General features: G+C 45.3%; 1 protein-coding gene across 2 annotated transcripts in view; it reads right to left on the bottom strand.

Moving 5' to 3' along the window:
- Positions 1-14,175, bottom strand: part of TEF (TEF transcription factor, PAR bZIP family member) — a 29,841-nt gene extending 15,666 nt beyond the window's left edge. Inside the window, exon 1 of one of the 2 annotated variants that reach the window (XM_063426413.1) lies at positions 13,975-14,175. In XM_063426413.1, coding sequence (XP_063282483.1) covers positions 13,975-14,065 — 91 coding nt within the window. In that variant the 5' untranslated portion in view covers positions 14,066-14,175. The remainder of the gene's footprint in view (positions 1-13,974) is intronic. The other variant, XM_063426411.1, reaches the window with a different exon arrangement.
- Between the last annotated feature and the right edge of the window lie 6,445 nt (positions 14,176-20,620).

Here is a 20,620-nt window from a genome sequence, read left to right as displayed (position 1 = left end):
GAATGCAGAGGGTGTGTTAATGTGTAGTGAATGCAGAGAGTGTGTTAGTGTGTAGCGGATGCAGAGTTTGTGTTAGTGTAGTGAATGCAGAGAGTGTGTTAGTGTGTAGCGGATGCAGAGTGTGTGTTAGTGTAGTGAATGCAGAGTGTTAATGTGTAGTGAATGCAGAGAGTGTGTTAGTGTGTAGGGGATGCAGAGTGTGTGTTAGTGTAGTGAATGCAGAGTGTGTTAATGTGTAGCGAATGCAGAGTGTGTGTCAGTATAGTGGATGCAGTGAGTGTGTTAGTGTGTAGTGTATGCAGAGTGCATGTTGTATTAGTGAATGCAGTGTGTGTATTGTATTAGTGTATGCAGTGTGTTTGTTGTGTTAGTGTATGCAGTATGTATGTTGTTAGTGTATGCAGTATGTATGATGTGTTAGTGTATGCAGTGTGTGTTGTGTCAGTGTATGCAGAGTGTGTTGTGTCAGTGTATGCAGAGTGTGTTGTGTTGGTGTATGCAGAGTGTGTTGTGTTGGTGTATGCAGAGTGTGTTGTGTTGGTGTATGCATAGTGTTTTGTGTCAGTGTATGCATAGTGTTTTGTGTCAGTGTATGCAGAGTGTGTGTTGTGTTAGTGCATGCAGAATGTGTTGTGTCAGTGTATGCAGAGTGCGTGTGTTGTGTTATTGTATATAGTGTGTGTGTGTGTGTTGTGTCAGTGTATGCAGTGTGTGTGCTGTGTCAGTGTATGTAGTGTGTGTGTGTTGTGTCAGTGTATGCAATGTGTGTGTGTGTGTGTTGTGTCAGTGTATGCAATGTGTGTGTGTGTGTGTGTGTGTGTGTTGTGTCAGTGTATGCAATGTGTGTGTGTTGTGTCAGTGTATGTAGTGTGTGTGTGCTGTGTCAGTGTATGTAGTGTGTGTGTGTGTGTTGTGTCAGTGTATGCAGTGTGTGTGCTGTGTCAGTGTATGTAGTGTGTGTGTGTGTTGTCAGTGTATGCAGTGTGTGTGTGTGTGTGTGTGTGGTGTCAGTGTATGCAGTGTGTGTGTTGTGTCAGTGTATGCAGTGTGTGTGTGTTGTGTCAGTGTATGCAGTGTGTGTGTGTGTTGTGTCAGTGTATGCAGTGTGTGTGTGTGTGTGTGTGTTGTCAGTGTATGCAGTGTGTGTGTGTTGTGTCAGTGTATGCAGTGTGTGTGTTTGTGTTGTGTCAGTGTATGCAGTGTGTGTTGTGTCAGTGTATGCATGTGTGTGTTGTGTCAGTGTATGCAGTGTGTGTGTGTCTTGTCAGTGTATGCAGTGGGTGTGTGTGTGTGTGTTGTGTCAGTGTATGCAGTGTGTGTGTGTTGTGTCAGTGTGTGTGTGTGTGTTGTGTCAGTGTGTGTGTGTGTGTTGTGTCAGTGTATGCAGTGTGTGTGTGTGTGTTGTGTCAGTGTATGCAGTGTGTGTGTGTGTTGTGTCAGTGTATGGTGTGTGTGTGTGTGTGTGTTGTGTCAGTGTATGCAGTGTGTGTGTGTGTGTTGTGTCAGTGTATGCAGTGTGTGTGTGTGTTGTGTCAGTGTATGCAGTGTGTGTGTGTGTGTTGTGTCAGTGTATGCAGTGTGTGTGTGTGTGTTGTGTCAGTGTATGCAGTGTGTGTGTGTGTGTGTTGTGTCAGTGTATGCAGTGTGTGTGTGTGTTGTGTCAGTGTATGCAGTGTGTGTGTGTAAATGTGCTGGGGTGTGGGGGGGGGGGCATTTTAACATAATAAAAAAAAAAAAATTAAATTGTTTCTCCCCCCTCCCTGCTTACCTGTGTCTAGGGAGGGGGGAGATTCCATCCCTGGTGGTCCGGTGGCATGGTGGGGCCCCCCGGCTTCCCAGTTACCGCAGAGGGGGCCCAGGCAGCACACAGCCTCTTCTCTTCTCTCCTCCAATAACTCTCGCGAGACCCGCGGAGCGTTGCCATGGCAACCGGGTCTCGCGAGAGTTATTAGCAGAAACGAGAAGAAGAGAAGCTGTGCGCTGCCTGGGCCCCCTCTGCGGTAACTGGGAAGCCGGGGGCCCGGGGCTGCACACATAGATAGCGATATTCGCTATCTATGTGTGCAGAGAGGGAAAGTGGGGCCCAGGACTGCCAGAGCAGTCCGGGCCCCCCAGGGCCGCCGGGCCCGTGACAACTGTCACGGTTGTCACCCCCTGATGGCGGCCCTGTGGATGACTGACACATCTAGATGGCAGTAGCTCTGTCCAGTGTCTTGGGAAACTTAAAGACACAAAGTCCCTACCTTGTCTCAGTATATCTCTTTACTTGGATGAAATACCAATACAGTCAATGAGTATTTCATAAAGATTATAAAAGTTTTAAAGGACCACTCTAGTGCCAGGAAAGTATACTCGTTTTCCTGGCACTAGAGTGCCCTGAGGGTGCTCCCACCCTCAGGGACCCCCTCCCGCCCGGCTCTGGAAAGGGGAAAAGGGTTAAAACTTACCTTTTTCCAGCGCTGGGCGGGGAGCTCTCCGCCTCCGTTCCTCCCCGTCGGCTGAATGCGTACGCGCGGCAAGAGCTGCGCGCGCATTCAGCCGGTCACATAGGAAAGCATTCATAATGCTTTCCTATGGACGCTTGCGTGCTCTCACTGTGATTTTCACAGTGAGAATCACGCAAGCGCCTCTAGCGGCTGTCAGTGAGACAGCCACTAGAGGAAATAGGGGAAGGCTTAACTAATTGATAAACTGCTATGTTTATAAAAAAATTAGTTAACCCTAGCTGGACCTGGCACCCAGACCACTTCATTAAGCTGAAGTGGTCTGGGTGCCTAGAGTGGTCCTTTAAGTGCTTAAATAAATACTCCAGGCGTCATAACCATTTCATCGCCAGTTTACCTTTTTAGGGCTTAAACTGTTAACGAATGGTCTAATGCCAAACTCTTAAATCCAGTGCCGTTTCTGCTTTTCCCTGAGTTGATTCAGAAAGGCTTGGACCGTGGATTCAAGACTTTGGGGTTCAACCTATCATTAACCGTTTAATCCCTAAAGGTATGCTGGCGCCAGGGATTTCCTGGCACCATAACAAGTTCATTCCTATCTTATCAAAAACTGAACAACATTCAGCATGTTAAGCAAGGTAACATGACAACCTAAGCTTTAATATGCATATAATCCATGGCTTGTCCCTTTAACATTATCCCTTAGCACCAATGATGTAATAATGTCTTAGCAAACAGCCTTAAGAACCTGTATCAAAATGGTATGTGACATTCATTTAACTAATGCAAAGCTTTATAGAGCTGCAACTGCAAAATAAGCTGGACACTGGTGTTATCAGTAGTGTAAGTAGGCGATCCAAAGCAAAATTCCAACTAAACAGTTGGTGATCTATATTGTAGCTGCTCAGGATACAGCCCTGTTACAGCTTAGTTTGGTAAACAAAGAGATGCTGCACAGCCATCCAATCAGATGTACAGTGAGGGGAAAAAATTTATTTGATCCCCTGCTGATTTTGAACGTTTGCCCACTGACAAAGAAATGATCAGTCTATAATTTTAATGGTAGGTGTATTTTAACAGTGAGAGACAGAATACCAACCACAACAAAAAAATCCAGAAAAACGCATTTCAAAAGTGCTATAAATTTGATTTGCATGTCAATGAGTGAAACTTTAGACGGGTCTGTACATGTATTTTTTGAGCAAAGGGACCTTTCAGGCGCTGTAGGATTTCAGTCCTTCACGGCGTAGTGTGTTGCCAATTGTTTTCTTGTTGACTATGGTCCCAGCTGCCTTGAGATCATTAACTATATCCTCTCTTGTATTTCTGGGCTGATTCCTCACCATTCTCACGATCATTGAAACTCCACAAGGTGAGATCTTTCGTGGAGCACCAGCCGAGAGATACTGACCGTTATTTTGCACCAGCCGAGAGATACTGACAGTTATTTTGTGTTTCTTCCATTTGCCAATAATTGCACGACAACTGTTGTCACCTTCACACCAAGCTGCTTGGCGATGGTCTCGTAGCCCATTCCAGCCTTGTGTAGGTCTACAATCTTGTCCCTGACATCATTGGACAGCTCTTTGGTCTTGGCCAGGGTGGAGAGTTTGGAATCGGATTGCTTCTGTGTACAGGTAATTTTTTTTTTTTTTTTTTTTTTATACAGGTAACAAGCTGAGATTAGGAACAATCACTTTTTAAGAGTGCTCCTAATCTCAGCTCGTTACTTGTATAAAAGATGCCTGGGAGCCAGAAATCTTGCCGACTGATAGGGAATCAAATACTTATTTCACTCATTGGCATGCAAATCAATGTTATTACTTTTTTGACATGCGGTTTTCTGGATTTTTTTTATTTTTTTCTGTCTCTCACTGCTAAAATACACCTACCATTAAAATTATAGACTGATCATTTCTTTGTCAGTGGCCAAACATTCAAAATCAACATGGGATCAAATGTTTTTCCCTCACTGTATGTGTGAGTACACCCATGTCAATCAAATTCCTCAGAATACATATGTATAGTAGTGCAGAGTAAACTTGCAATAACCTCCATAGAAACGCTCCCTTACAACAATGCACGCCCAGTACTTGCCATTGGAAAACACTTAACCCTACAGCATATGCACTCCATTATGATATTAAGAGTCTTCATATATGTATGAGGTCATATGTGCATCACATCAGCATGTGATGCACATATGACCTCATACAGTACCCCCAGTACTCTGTCTATAACAGGTTGGATGGAATTGCACTTAGTAATGCAAATGTGTTGTTTCCATATTTTTGATATGGATGAAGAGGGTGATAGCAATGGGTGCTGGGGAAAGCCAAACATTTTATTTTGATTTTTGATGTTATAGACTTATATAATGGATTTAAAAAAAAATCTGAGTTACTTCTCGTGAAGAGTGTCCCTATAATGTGTTTTTTAAATAGTTTCTAAAAGAAACACTCTGGGCACTATAACAACTTTATTACAAATGTGCCAGGAAATTTCTGGCACTGTCTCAACTTTAGTGGCACTCAAATTGTTTAACTCTAAAGACTGTGTACCAGCGCCACATCTTCCTGTCCCCTCTGTCCTTCCACTTGGTGAAATATTGGAAAACATAAGCGTAGGGCTGGCACGGGGAGGGGTGCTGCTGATTGGCTGAGAGTGGTCAGATGATGCTCTCAGCCAATCAATGGCTTCCCATTTATAAAAACAGCATGAGAAATGTACATTTTTATTGGTATTTGTGTCCCTACACTTTTATTTACCAGTATTTCAGCAAGCCGAACGACAAAGGGGCAGAGTGATCCTGCACTGCAACACAGACTTTGGGATTAAACCATCTGAGAATCATTTAACCCTTAAAATTGGGCTAGTGACCTTACAGTACCCAGATTGTTCCTTTAAGGATTTTAACAGCCCATTCACTGTTACATTGCACTTTTTATTTTTAGCTATTTTAATAAACATTTGGTTCTTTGAATAATTAGATGTTGAAATTACTGTAAATCAGGAATGTTTGCCTATTTAGATATTTCAACCATGCATGTCATCACCCCACATCTGTAAGCAATAAGCCTTTCATACAGTAAAATCACGTGCATTGGTCACAATTACACACCCATCAAAAGTGGAACAAAAGTCAAGAGAGTTCTTTCACTACTCCAATTCCTCTCTTGAAGTAGGACAGGAGACATTTAATATGCACATTGTTTCCGGTGGTATGACTGTAGTATACCGTGGAAGAAAAATACTGGCACAAAGTCATATCAGTAATGAGTACTGAAATGATACCACATGATATGCACATTCCACATGACCCGTAACACACTCTCTCTCTCCTCTTCTCAAGTCTTTAAAAAGACTTACCAATCATACCACTATTCCCAGTGCTCAGAACTCCACAATATCCACAATACAGCCAAAACATAACTTTCACTATTACAGTAGTCTGCTACATCTTCTGCATGTACATTGTGTGTCACCAGTCTTTCCTTTGTGGATTTGAGCCAATAAATTGCCAACCATGTAACTTTCACACAGTTAGCAAACTGGGCTTTGAAAGGCCCATTGCATGTCTAAAACTACCCTTGTGTATAGCAAAGAATTTGCTGTATATCATAGAATTACCTGCCTCTAAAAACTCCCACCACATGATCTCTTCTTTTGACTGTGTAGAAAATATGTGGCAGATGGACATTCTTTTTCACTGAAAAAGAGATATTGTGTTCAAGCTGTAGCAACAAGTAAATCTAGGATGCAAGTGTTCTCATTGAAAGTGGACCACCAGCATCACTCTGGATTCCAACACCTCCCATCTCCGTCAGATTTGTCTCCACTGCTGCATGGAACAGACAGTAGGGACACAAATATGATGATTCTCACAGGGGGCAATCAGTGCGTCCGGGTTCAGCAAAACCACCAATAAGATTGACAATGGAGCATACAGGATAACATCCTGATTCACCACTCTCACTGTCTGTACCCATTTGCAGCATGGTCGCGCCTCTTATCTCCAACATCTCTCCAACTATTATGGAGATCACATAGGGAGTACTACTATATTTTGCATGATTATTGTTCAGGGTTCAGCAATACAATTGGTAGCAAAAAAGCCTGTTTTTGGTCATTCCGCTTGACAATGGCTTAGAAAAAAATAGGGAGTCAACACTCAGACTATTTGCACCATAAGCACTAGATTAAGTTATTGTGGTTGCTTGAAGTGCCCCAATCTGTCCTCTAAAACCAATATATTTCAGGTAATTTGAATACAGCTTTAAAGTCTTAAAACAAAATAAAAATCCTCTCCTAAGCGCCATAATTCCCACTGTCCTAGTACATAATGTGGTGCAACCAGTTTCCCCTGTCATTGTGTTCATACTTGTGTCTAACATTGTAGACATGTGCGAGCAGTGGCTAGCGGAGGAGATCTTACTCAAATCATGTGATTTGACAAGTGAAAGGTCTATTCTGCATTCTTGTGACGTCAGCAGTAACACAACTCAACTTGGATTACATGTTCACTCATGTTTTCTAAATAATGGCTCAGCTGTCTAGTGGTGAACAATGTATCCCATAAATCCTTGCTCAGCAAATATATTGGGATATACTCAGTAATGAGAGGGCTATCAACAGTTACCAGCCATTATAACAGTTAGAAGCTGGTTCGTAGTCTGAGCAGAGCTCTCAGATGGAACTGCAATGGTTTGTTTATTTTATATACATTATCAGTGGAATTATGAATAAATAATCCATTAAAATGGAGCTCAGCCCAAGCCTGGAATGTACTTTAATACTGAAACCTATTTAATAGTATTTTTTAATTATTTTTTTTTCTTGTGCATATGATTACATAACATTGAGACCTGTACCGCCACAACAGTGTGTACAGGCATTTCAATGGAAAACATTGTCATGGCAGGAATAAACAGCACATTTTGTGTTTGTGAGAAATAACAGGGTAGTAATACTTGTTGCTAGGGTATGTGCGTCAGATTATTGCATGCTGTGGTCTAAGAGTTTGTGACACACACTGATTATTGAGATAGGTACGTCTGAAAGTTTACAGGCTAAGTTCAACTAAAATTATAACTATAGACACGACTATACAGGCTAGTCCGACAACTCACTGCTGCATATAGATCAACATTTATCCTACATGTTAAGCAGATTATAAGATAACATATTCATGTATAGAGGAATGCACAGTGCCACGATTATAGTGCATGCTAAGCAGATCTGGCAGATGAAAAGGGCATGGTTTGTGCATGAATAGGCTAAAGACCTTTTTAGTGCAGGCAGGGTGATTACCTGAGGTGTTATTGCATTATTAGTGAAAATGTGATAGTGGCACAAGCTTACAGGTTATGGCTTGGGCTCAATGGCAAACAAGGTAACGAAAGCAATGCATTAAACAGGGTGTTATTGGTAATCTAGTCCAATTGTATATACTTAGTGTTCTGGAGAGGATCAAACTTTAAATTGCCTGAGATTGCCAGCAGGACTCCAGATGGTGTGATTACCGCAGGTGTTGCATGCTTGCAGAGTGTCCTTGTGGGTTGTTTAACCGATGCCCTGCAATGGGAGGCTGCAGGTACGTATTTGCCATAGTCTCGTGTGGGTCTGGCCTCTTGGTGTTGGGCCTTCGTTATCAGGCTGGCGTGAGAGCGGGCCGATGTGCGTCCGCACTTTTACCCGCTGGTTCCCATGGGCCGTCGGTATGCTCCTGTTGCCGCCCAACTGATCTCCGGTCCCCTGCTGCCTTGGATTGCCCCGCTGCTTTCGGCCTTTTGGGCGGCTCAGTGTTTGAGGTGTCTGTGCCTTCTTCTGTGTGACCCTGCTTGGGTGAGCGTGTGGCCGGGTTTCAGGTACAGTCGCTGGGTTCGCCGGGAACATAAGAGCCTCCAGTTTGTCCCAGAAGTTTTGGAAGGCCTTGTCCAGTCTGTGCTCGACTTCTGGCTGCTCTCTGTGAGTGCTGGATGAGCATGCTGCCTCCGCCATTTTGGGTGCATTGCCGTCGCTTGTTGCAGGCCCCTGTGTTGCCATTCTTGCCGGGTTGTACCAGGGTCTCCCGAGGGTGGACCGGGATAACCCCCACCGCTCCATGGGGGGGGGGAACGAGGGGCTGGTCTCCGCTTCTCAGCCGTAGATGTCAGCCGGGGAGCGGCCGTCTCCCTCACGCCGACCACGTGTGTAGGCCTCATGGGAAGGGCAGGTGTATTATGCCGAAGTTGTCGCTTGTGTGGCATCGTTGCGTGCTCCTGGTTGTCACCTTCCACTCGGTGTCCTTTTTGGGCCGTTTAGGTACCGGTTTGATGGCCGAATTTCACTTAATTAGTGTTGCAGAGCAGGAGCTATACAAGTTTGCTTCCTCTGCTCTCAGTGGTCAGGCCCCGCCCAATAGTATTTTTTTCCACAATCTCCAGATTTGTTCTTTTTTTGCTTAAACGGATACTATAATGCCAGGCATACAAAGCTGTATTCCTGGCACATTCGCAACCCCAGCATCTCCCCTCCCTCGCGCCCCTTCTCCCTGGTAAATAAAGAGTTAAAAACTCTTTATTTACTTACCTTGTCCATGCTCCACCCCATCCAACATCCTGCGACGAGTAGGCGCATAATGCACGTGCATTAGACCTCCCTATATGGGGAGGGGGGGGGAATCTGACGGGTGTCCTCATGCTGAGCGTCAGGTACCAGACCAAAGGTCCGTTTAAATTCAGGAAGCCCACTAGTGGCTGTCTGGGAGACAGCCACTGGAGGCATATTTAGTGCTGCAGATTTAGTATATTGCAGATTTAGTGCTGCAATGTAAACGTGGTTTCTTTGGAACTAAGTGCAATAGAGACAATGAACTGAGACCTCTTCAATTAGCTGAAATGGTCTGGGTGCCTAAAGTGTCCCTTTAAAAAGGAACTCCAGAGTAAAGACAATCTGTATTATGTAAAAAGGGACTCTAGGCAGGAGGCACCTAAACAATAATTCCTGGTAATATAACTGACCTAGTTTAACCTAAATGCTAAAAGTTGGCAAAGTCAGGATAATTATTTGCGTGACCTTTTACCTGATGCATTTTTGTACATTTAGTGCCTTAAGCGTTTCATTAGGCAACTGGCACTGATTCCAAAGCAATTTCCACCCCCGCACTGTACCCTCCCTGTTCTTCAATATCACACCTGGAACAGACTTAATTATTTTTTAAATTAGTTTAATTAGATGGAAGTAGATTACCTAGAAACTTGCCCCACAACTTATCATGATGTACCACTGAGCTGAATAAGCTGCTACACCCAGACATTGTGTTTATAAACTGCATTCCAAACATAGGGTTGACATTTTATTTTTTTTCCCAAATGACACTTCAAGGACTATAATACCATATGCTGCTTGCTTAGGTTATGGTGTAAGGATACCCTGCTTACAGTTACCTATTACTGCATCCATATGCAAGAGAACAAATAAAAGTATCCCTATAGTAAGTTCCTTGTGTACCTGACTTCTGAGTGAGTAGGAAAATATAACTCTCCTTCTGCCTGCTCAAATAAATCCCTTCCTCTAATAATAGTCTACTTCTTGTCTAAACACGAACGACGAAAAAGGTGCAAACAAACAATTCTACCTTATGGCTTGACTCAAAAAAAAAATGTGGATGCAGTAGTCAGCAGTGCAACCACAGTCCCGCAGCTCTAATTTTATGCATAAGTTCCATCTTACGTGATAAATAAAATTGCTACATACTGCAGAACCACATGACATTGAGACTCCGCGTAACAGAATGTTGTGTTGAGATTCCAATGTAGTCCGTATGAGTACTTCAGCCTGGAGTGTTTCTCAGCCAAATATATTGGAGCAGCACTAAGCATGCAAGCCTGTATCGCCAGGAGCATGCACGCAACTAATATGGCACCATATGAATGTGCATGTAGTGGTCACATTCACGCAGTGGCATTCTTAACACTTTCCTAATGAATGCCTTGTAGAATGGACAATACTGCAGGGAACCCTCACTGTGGTTGCAAGTGCAAGCATTCATGGTTCTACCAAGCATGGTAACACCTGCCTTCAGCAGACTGCTTTTTTGTTGTTGCTGGAAGCAGAAGCCAATGGTTGTACCCAATTCCAAAGATTTTTCTGAAAATAGGCACAATTACAGAATGCACACTAAGCAAGGTAAGTTATTTTACCTTAAGCTTTAACGGGAACGCAAGTTTTTCAGGTGGTTGGATCGTCCCTTTAAGTCTCATGGAGGTTTGAACATTAGGTATAAATGCTATTCAATAAACATTAAATAGGTCTCCAGAATAATACCCCATGTAGTGAAAGACAAATAAGACCTAAAGCCCCATAGCAAGTAAAAACCTTTAACTTACAGAACAATAAAGGCCTCCTTGTAGCGAAGAGGTCAGTAAGTGCATCTGCGAAACAGGTTCATTATTATCGTATTTCACAGAACTTAAGGGTGCAGCAAATGCTTTTGGTTGCACTCTCAGCTCAGCATTCCAACGATGTATGTATGGTATACACAAAACATGAACAGTTTGTTTACCCTTGTTATGGAGCACACAGACTTTGTAACGCAACATATTGATAACGCAGAAAAATACTTAACTTTTAAGGGCTTTAGTTTGCAGTAAATCTCTGCCCACTGATTTCTGCAATGGAGCAGGAAATGGCGGAGACCTGTCAGCAAGTCCACAGCGTTTTTTTTATTAATTTTTTTTTTTAGAAAGCGCCAACAAATTCTGTAGCGCTGTACAATAGGTGGACTTACAGACATGTTAATAAAATAGTGTGTATTGTTTTACTGCTACACTATGTGGATGTCTCGCTTCTTTTCCCACATGATTTGATTTGGAAGAAAGAAGGTTCCTTTGATGTGCCTACTATAAATTTAAATTTTGTGAGTGCAATATATTCTCACTCCATTTTTATGGTATCATACAATATTATTCTATTGCAGTTCCTTTTGTAGATTGTATAGGTGTTTGCTTAGAAGACCCAGACGAATATTTTTACTACTGCAGTTATTTTAAAAGTTTTGTATTTTACTTTTTTCTATCCACTTAGTGGTGTACAGCTATGGTTCAAGTTTGTTCTTGGTGTTAGATAATATGGACTGCAGTAGTATATAGCTGGAATGCAAACTTTCATAGCTGCCTTCTAACCCCTGTTTGTACAAATAGAATATTTAGCACATAAAAAATAACATGGACTGGGGGGCAGGGCCGGACCGCTGAGCTGGACGGTCGCAAGCCTGAGCAGCTCCGGCAATTCACTTAAATTTACTCTCTAAAACCATGTCTCACCGCCTAAAATCAGACCGCCAGAGCAGATACCCAGAACTGAGAGACTGCTGGACCCGGGGGGGAAAGGCTGGCTCACCGAGCTTCAGTCCCCCGGGGGGAGAAAATCATGTCGCCTCTACCAGGGCCTTCTCCTGCGTTGAGTGGGACAGACGGACGCTGCCCCACTATCCTGCGCCACGGAACCCAGCCACGGGTACAGATCGGCGCGGATCCGGCTCCGTTCCCCCCCCCCCTCTGGACCGAGGGGGTGATCCCGGTCCTCACCCTGTGGCCCTGACCGCGACACTGCAACTGAGGCCAGGGAGCCCGACCGCCACACCTAAAATGGCGGGTGCCATGTGTGCAGATGGCAAAGGGAAGATCTGCTCCCATCTCCCGCTCACAGCCAACAAGGCGGCTCAAACCTCCCGGTCATGCTGCATGGATAGATGGCGAAACCAGCTCCAAACCTCGCAGCCACGCAGAGCAAAGTTAAGCTACACAGGCGATTCAAGAGAGCGGGATACAACGGCTGCACTGAGCGGCCGCCACACAAAGAAACAAACATACTCGCCTGAAGTGAAAGCAACCAAGCAAGACACCTCTGCTGGAAGACCGATCCGGCAACCACCTACAACCCGGCCTGCACCGGGGCGGACTGGTAAGCGGCAGGACTCCGAGGAATACACCCGGCTCCCGATCAAGGCAGACCCCAGCCAGCGGAGGATAAGGGGAGGCAAGCACAATAAAATACAGCGGCAACACTGGAAATTCCAGCGGGATCCACAAAATAAAGCATGGACACATCTTGCTCTGATGCCTGCTCGGAAGGACACTTGCCCCCTGCTAACAAGACACAGCAGAGCAGGCATTGGGTAAAAACAAGACTGCCCCTATCTGAAAAACCTTGAGCCTGCCAGGATGCCGACGTCTTCCCACTGAGGCGACCTGGGAAACCCCGATCAACCAGGGTGACAAACTCGTTCAACTCTTTGGTTTATCTAAAAATGTCCTAACTAGACCTAGCGTACAGGCGATCCTCTATCTTGTTTTATTGACCACACAGAGAGTATAGCATTAAATATCTTAATCGCGCAACATTCAGTTTATAAGCCTAAATTTGTTAAAGTTGTAAGCACTAACTAAAAATGCGCTACTGTTAATGCCAATGTTTAGCCTGTTTAATATGTAGATGTATGCTGACACATAAATACTATAAAATGAGGCTATTTTCAGGAAATGCTGGACCATGATGTGATATCCCCATATTGTGCAACTCTTGTGCATTCCCCTTCTTCATTCTGTACCATACAAAACATATGCCTCAATAAAATAAAGAATTTAAAAAAAATAAAATAAAAAAATAAATTAAAAAAATAACATGGACTGAGACTGCCATCACTCCTAGTCTGATAAGTAAGACATTATAAAGCCTAGTGCAAACATGAGGCATGCAAAAACAGTGAACCTTTTGCAATTCAGACACTGTGGATGTGGTCCTGGTGTAGCAGAATGTAGTTATCTGGCTGAGAATAATGGTGGTTAGAGTTCCCAGCAATGCAGATTATTATTATTATTATTATTATAGCAATTTATATAGCGCCAACAGATTCCGTAGCGCTTTACAATATTATGAGAAGGGATTTAACTATAGATAGGACAATTACAAATAAACTTACAGGAACAATAGGTTGAAGAGGACCCTGCTCGATCGAGCTTACATTCTATAGGAGGTGGGTGTAAAACACATTAGGACAGGAATTTGCAATCAAATAAGGTGGACTGCCCTTTAGGAGAGGGCAAACAAGGAGCAAAAAGGTAGTGATCCTTTAGTACTGCAGACACTATGGACTGCCCTGCTAGGGTCTGCAGACTGAAGAATAACTATGGGGTTAATTCACTAAACACAAAGTTCTAAAATGTCTAATTTAGTCACATTTTCCAACTCTGCTATAGTCACAGTCTGGCGATATTAGCCTACGTTTTGCAATCTGTTTTTTTAATCCACTACAATTAGTTATAAAATTAATGATGGATTTCACAAAATAAACTGCCTTGATCAGTTAACTAATGTTCCTCCTGTTGCATATAAATATAACAGACAGCACTTTTCATGTGTAGTCAATCAGCACAAACCAGCGGGTCTGCATGGCCAAACTGTTTATAATGTTCACACCTAAGCATGATACCCAATTACTGTTCAGAACCCAATAGAAGAAAAACCGCATGCATTGATTGGGGTTTACCTGTCCCTTGCCGAGGTAGGGGGTAGTCCAGGAGTGATTTGAGCATTTCTGGGATATCCAAGTATCCTTTGACGCTGTCTTCTTTGGACATTGTTGCCAGTGAGTGAGCAGAGTGTACACAGATCCTGAGACTGATAGCTGACTGTAACTGTGTTACCAGCCCATAGTATAGGAGGGGGCAGGATCCCTGCTGGGAGATGGCAGGCTGACCTAGTTTTGTTACACTGCACTATGAGCCAATGAGGACACAGAAAAAAACAGACATGTTATATAATGCAAGGGTTGTGTAAGAGAAACACGAGCATTGACTGAGTGACTGCATGTGTGTGTGTACTAAACCATTTCAGTGATAGCTGAAGTTACACTTTAACAATAATCACTGTACAGTACAGGGTCATTCCCAGGGTGTCCGCAGCCTTTATGAGTTCTTGGATACATATCTCTTAGAAAGAGAAATATATGTTAGCTGCACATGAAGTTGTAAGCAGAAGCACATTCCTGGAGATAGGAAATCAAATCTTGGAAATGCAAATAAATAAATAATAGACAACATAAACAAACACAACAACATAAATATAGCTTTAACCCCTTAAGGACCAAACTTCTGGAATAAAAGGGAATCATGACATGTCACACATGTCATGTGTCATTAAGGGGTTAAAAATCCTGCAGATGCTGCAAATCTCCAGCAAGCAGCTGTGAGGTGTGCACAGACCGGGAGGTGGCTCAGCCAATCAGAAGTTCTGTGTAGTCTGAATATATTCCATAAACCCTGTCCACCAGCACTATATGGGATATAATTCAGTCCCCAATGGCAGTTACATTCATTAGATGAGATAAGTAGTTGATTGTTGAATATGCTCATAGACACAGTGTGTGCCCCCGCTCAATTACAGGCTTATTTCCTAAAGTAAGAATTCAAAGTGAACTTCTAATTGCGTCGTTACATCAGGCCGTGCCCCCATGTGCACCCCCAATTCAAAGGTTGTACTGACCTATTGGGCCCTTGGTCGGTGACACCTAGAGGGGTCCGGCAGCTTGCATTGTGTGCTGCTTGTTGCGGGACTCCTCTGCTCAATCTACCTGGGGGGGGGGGGGGGGGGGGACGACACAGTACGCTTTGGTCTGCAGCTCTGCCAGGTGCAGAGCTGCAGACCATTTGTCTCACGATTTCAGCCCTTACACACACTGTCACCCCCCACACACTGTCTTCCCCTCTTCACCCAGCTACACACATATTAACCCCTCTTAATCCTGTCACTCTCACCCCATCCAACCATACTAAACTCACCTGCCTTCGCTCTGCCACACTCACCCTATCACATTAATCCCACCTAATCCTGTCACACTCAACTTCCCTCACATTGTCATTGGCACAATCACCTTCTCACTCATTGTCACACTCACCCCCTTCACACTGCCACAATCACCCTATCACATTAACACTTCCAATCCTATTCTCCAACGTGCCACACTCACAACCAGGGCCGGACTGGGGATACAAAGCAGCCCTGGAAAAAATTTTTATGCCAGCCCCATAAGTCACTGCGCCATATATTGTCGCGTGTAATATGTAAGGCTATGTCTTGCCATGACAGATGATTGAGTAATATATATATATATATATATATATATATATATATATATATATATATATTGCTTTTTTTAATATAAAATATTGGTCCTTTCAGAGTAAAAACGTTTAATTATACAGTAAGCATACTCACATGCAGACACAGACAATCTCACAGACATCTCAATGACACACACAAGCTCATTGATGCACAGCCTCATAGACAAACAATCTCTCTGATATACATTGACATTGACATAAAAACACAAGCTCACTCACTAGCAGGCACACACATGCAAGCAAGCTCACTAACTAGCAGACGCACACACACAGCTTAATGTAGTGGTACTGGTGTCTATAGCATGTCCCTACAGGCTTTTCAACGTAAACACTGACTTTTCAGAGAAAAGGCAGTGTTTACATTGCTTCAAAGTGACACCACTAGTGACAGTCACTCAGACGGTCACTAGAGGTGCTTCCTGTGTCAGTGCACCTACATTCAGGGCCTCCACACTCTGTAGGTGCTGAACGTTCCCCATAGAGATACATTGATTCAATGCATCTCTATGAGGAGATGCTGATTGGTGTAACATTTTGCAGCCAATCCAATGGCAAAGCATTGGATTGGCTGAGATCATCAAGCTTGATTATCTCAGCCATAGAGGCAGGGCCAGTCGAGGGGAGACCAGCACGCTGCGTGGGGGAATAAAAGGTGAGCAAAAACACACATATACACCATGACAGACACAGAAACACACATATACCACGACAGATACACACCCCATGACGGACAGACACACACACCATGACGGACAGACACACCATGACACAGACACACACACACACCATGACACAGACAGACACACACACACACCATGACAGACAGACACAGACAGACACCATGGCACAGACAGACAGACAGACAGACAGACACACACTATGACATAGACAGACAGACACACATATACCATGACACAGACAGACACACACCCCATGACAGACCGACACACACCCCATGACACAGACACACACCCCATGACACATACACACCCCCTGACAGACACACACACCATGACAGACAGACACACACACCATGACACAGACACACATACCATGACGGACAGACACACCATGACACAGACAGACACACACACACCATGACAGACAGACACCATGGCACAGACAGACAGACAGACACACACACACACACACACCATACAGACAGACACCATGACACAGACAGACACAAACACCATACAGACAGACACCATGACACAGACAGACACACACACACCATACAGACAGACACCATGACACAGACACACACACACCATACAGACAGACACCATGACACAGACACACACACACACCATACAGACAGACACCATGACACAGACACACACAACATATAGACAGACACCATACAGACCGACACCATGACACAGACAGACACACACACACACACCATAACAGACAGACAAACTCACACTGACACACATTACTCCTACCTGCCAGGGGGTCGTGCAGTGCAGACGGCTGTCTGTGCTGGAGGCTGCTGGGGCACCCGTGCTGGCGGCCGCTGGGGGAGGTCTTCTGGCGGCCACTGAATGAGATGAATGAGAATGAGATCGGGGCCGGAATATGACGTCATATTCCGGCCCCGGTCCTGGTCTCATTAAGCTGCGCGCTGGGGAGCAGAGACAGCACAGCTCCCCCTAGCGGCCGCCAGAAAACCTCCCCCAGCGTCCGCCAGCAGACCCAGGTGTCTGCCCAGCCCCAGGTGCCGACGGCTCACCGGGAAATTTCCCGGTATCCCGGTGGGCCAGTCCGGCCCTGCTCACAACTCTGTCACACTAACTACCCTTAATCCTGTCCCACTTCCACCTCCAACCATGTCACACTAACCCTGTCCCATTAACCCCCCTTAATCCTGTCACTCACACCTCCCCTCGCCCTGTCATACTCTCCTCTAAACACAAGGCTGTAGTCTGAGGGCGCTCTTTGAGAGGGGGCACCCACAACATCGTGAGTCCAGGACTGCCTCCACGGTTACATTGCTGAACTGCCATACAGGCACATGCCAGGACTGAACAGCGAGCCTTCAGGAGAGCAGGGTGGTGCAAAGGTGCAGCATCCACTTGCTGCCACCCCCTGCCCTGTGCAACAGGACACATAAAAGATGGAATGAAAGCATGGCAGCAGGACCTCAGATTCCTGAGAGCAGGTATCACTCTTATTGCAATGTCCTGCTTTCAATGCCCCCCTGTATGTGAGGAATGCCGGAGGAATGCCGGAGGGCTGCGTGCTCTGTGTGTATGTATTTAACAGTGTGTGTGTGTGCATTTAGGAGTGTGCGTATGTGTTTAGTAGAATGTGTTTGTGTATTTATCAGTGTGTGTGTGTATTTAGCAAAGTGTGTATGTGTGTATGTGTGTATTTAGCACTCTGTGTGTGTAAGTGGAAGTGGTTAAGTGGTGAGTATTGCAGTAAATATGTTAATTTCTCATGTTAAAATTAGAGTAGGACCCATTGATATTGGGTACTGTGACGTAGTGGTGGTCTTAACACAATATGGGGATTTTAAACCGTATCTTATTTTTTTTAATTTTTTTTTTTTATGTGTGGATGTGCGTTGTTCCGTAATCTGTATTTTGTACTAGGCAGTGTTTGAATGAATGTAGATGCAGGAAACTGTGTATTTGGTGCACAACAAAATCCTGGTTGTTATAGTACATAACAAATCCATTGGACAATTTGGTTATACTGGTGCAACGGCTACAAACTTTGGCGTTACACTAAAAGGAAATCCAAACAGCGGAAGAAGTGAAGCTTCTCCTGCCATAGTTCAAATTCCTCTATTTGAAATGCCGAGATTTTTGTCTGTTGGAACAGCGCACAATTCCTAAATTTGTTTTGCAACTAAAGCAAACACCAGTGCTCTGAAAGACTCCATTCATCACGTTTTTACTCTGATTTGTAAACTATAGGTATGGCACTTTTTAAAATAAATTTATATATTTATATATATATTTCAGAGGCGGCTCTAGACTGTATGAGGCCTTAGGCGAAACTCAAACATAAGGCCAGGGGCGGACTGAGATCCCTCAGGGCCCCCGGGCAAAATAAATCAAGGGCCCCCTTAAAGGCCCCACCCATACTCCGCAGCAAGCGCCACCCATGTCCCGCCTCCATGCACCGCCTCCAGCCACACCCTACACAATCTTTAGACACAAGGAACAAAAGTGCAATAATCCCTTCAAAGCCCCAGTAGAGACTACAATTCAGGGCTAATGGACCATGGAGGGGGGGTCTTTCTAGCAGAGGCTATCTCAGTGTCCTTTAGAGAGTGTGTTAGAAAGAATCCCCTCCAGGCCCTATTAGAGACTACAATGGAGTCTAATAGGCTTTGAAGGGGGGTCTTTCTAACAGAGGCCATCTCAGTGTCCCTGCTGGAAACAGTCGCCTCCAGGCCCCAGTATAGACTACAATTGAGGGCTAATGGGCCATGGAGGGGGAGAGCATTCTAGCAGAGGCTATCTCAGTGTCCTTTAGAGAGTGTGTTAGAAAGAATTTCCTCCAGGTCCCATTAGAGACTACAATGGAGTCTAATTGGGCCTGGAGGGGGGTCTCTCCAGCACTCTGGTTCCTATTCACAATATAGCAACACAACATAGCTCGCTGATACCTAGGCCAAGTTGGCTCCTCTTACCTTAATTACTGTTGCTGGGTGGCAGTCTGTGGGCTTGCTGGAAGGCTGTGGGCTTACTGGCTGCAGCTGGCAGGCTGTGGGCTTGCTGGCAGGCTGTGGGCTTGCTGGCTACTGCCGGCAGGCTGTGGGCTTGCTGGCTGCGGCTGGCAGGTTGTTGGCTTGCTGGCTGTGGCTTGCTGGCTGGCAGGCTGTGGCTTGCTGGCTGTGGTTGGCAGGCTGTGGCTTGCTGGCTGTGGTTGGCAGGCTGTGGGCTTGCTGGCTGTAAGCCTAACTGGTGGCCTCTGGGCTGGCTGGCTGGCTGGCCGGCCTGTGGGCTGGCTGGCTTGCTGGCTACTAGGGCACTTGTAGATTATTTAAAGAAATAATCCATGCACAATAACCACTACTGCTCTGTGTAGTCGTTATGGTGCCAGGAGGGCCGGGCCCCCCTTTCAGAGTAAGTAGTCAAATGGTTTAAGAACAGTTTGACAACTTACCTGGGGTCTGCTGGGATATGAGGCTGTAGTAGGGTATAGGAGCAGTGGTGCAATGTGTGAGGGGTGCAGTGTGTGTGAAAGGTTCAGTGTGTGTGAGGGGGTGTAGTGTGTGAATGTGTAGGGTGTGTGGGGCAATGTGTGTATGAGTGGGCTGTGTATGTGTGTGGCAATGTTAGTATGGGGGGCTGTGTGTGTATGGGTGGGCAGTGTATGTGTGTATGTGTGTGTGTGTGAGGCAATGTGTGTAAATGTGTATGGTGTGTGTGGGTGTATGGGGGCAGTGTGTGAATGTGTATGGTGTGTGGGGGCAGTGTGTTTATGGGGCTAGAGTTCACTCTCACCACTGCGACTACCAGGAATCCCTGGTGGTCACAGTGTTGAGAGTGAACTCTAGCCCGTAGCTCCAGGGCTAGAGTTTACTCTCGCAAGAGCCATAACGTTGCCATGGTAACCGCGGCAACGATCTGTGCTCGCGCAAGAAGGGCCCAGAGGAGCTGAAGGCTGAGCTCCCGGGTCCTCTCTTCCTCCCTCCCCTGCCCGCACGGTGCCTGCGGACAGGGGAGGGGGCAATTGCCCTCCTCTTACTCCCCCCTCCCCCTCTTCATACCCCTCTTCTTACTCCCCCCTCACTCTATTCTTACCCCCCTTCTTACTCTCCCCCTCTTCTTACTCCCCCCTCCCCCCTTCTTACTCCCACCTCTTCTTACTCCTCCCTCTTCTTACTCCCCTCCCCCTCTTCTTACCCCCTACCCCCTCTTCTTACTCCCCCCCTTCCCCCTCTTCTTATCCCCCCTCCCCCTCTTCTCACTCCCCCCTCCCCCCTCTTCTTACTCCTCCCTCCCCCTCTTATTACTCCCCTTCCTCTTTTTACCCCCCCTCCCTTCTTAC

The sequence above is a fragment of the Pelobates fuscus genome, chromosome 7 (genome assembly GCF_036172605.1).
Source record: "Pelobates fuscus isolate aPelFus1 chromosome 7, aPelFus1.pri, whole genome shotgun sequence".
NCBI classification, from domain to species: domain Eukaryota; kingdom Metazoa; phylum Chordata; class Amphibia; order Anura; family Pelobatidae; genus Pelobates; species Pelobates fuscus.
This window is presented reverse-complemented; position numbering and strand designations above follow the sequence as displayed.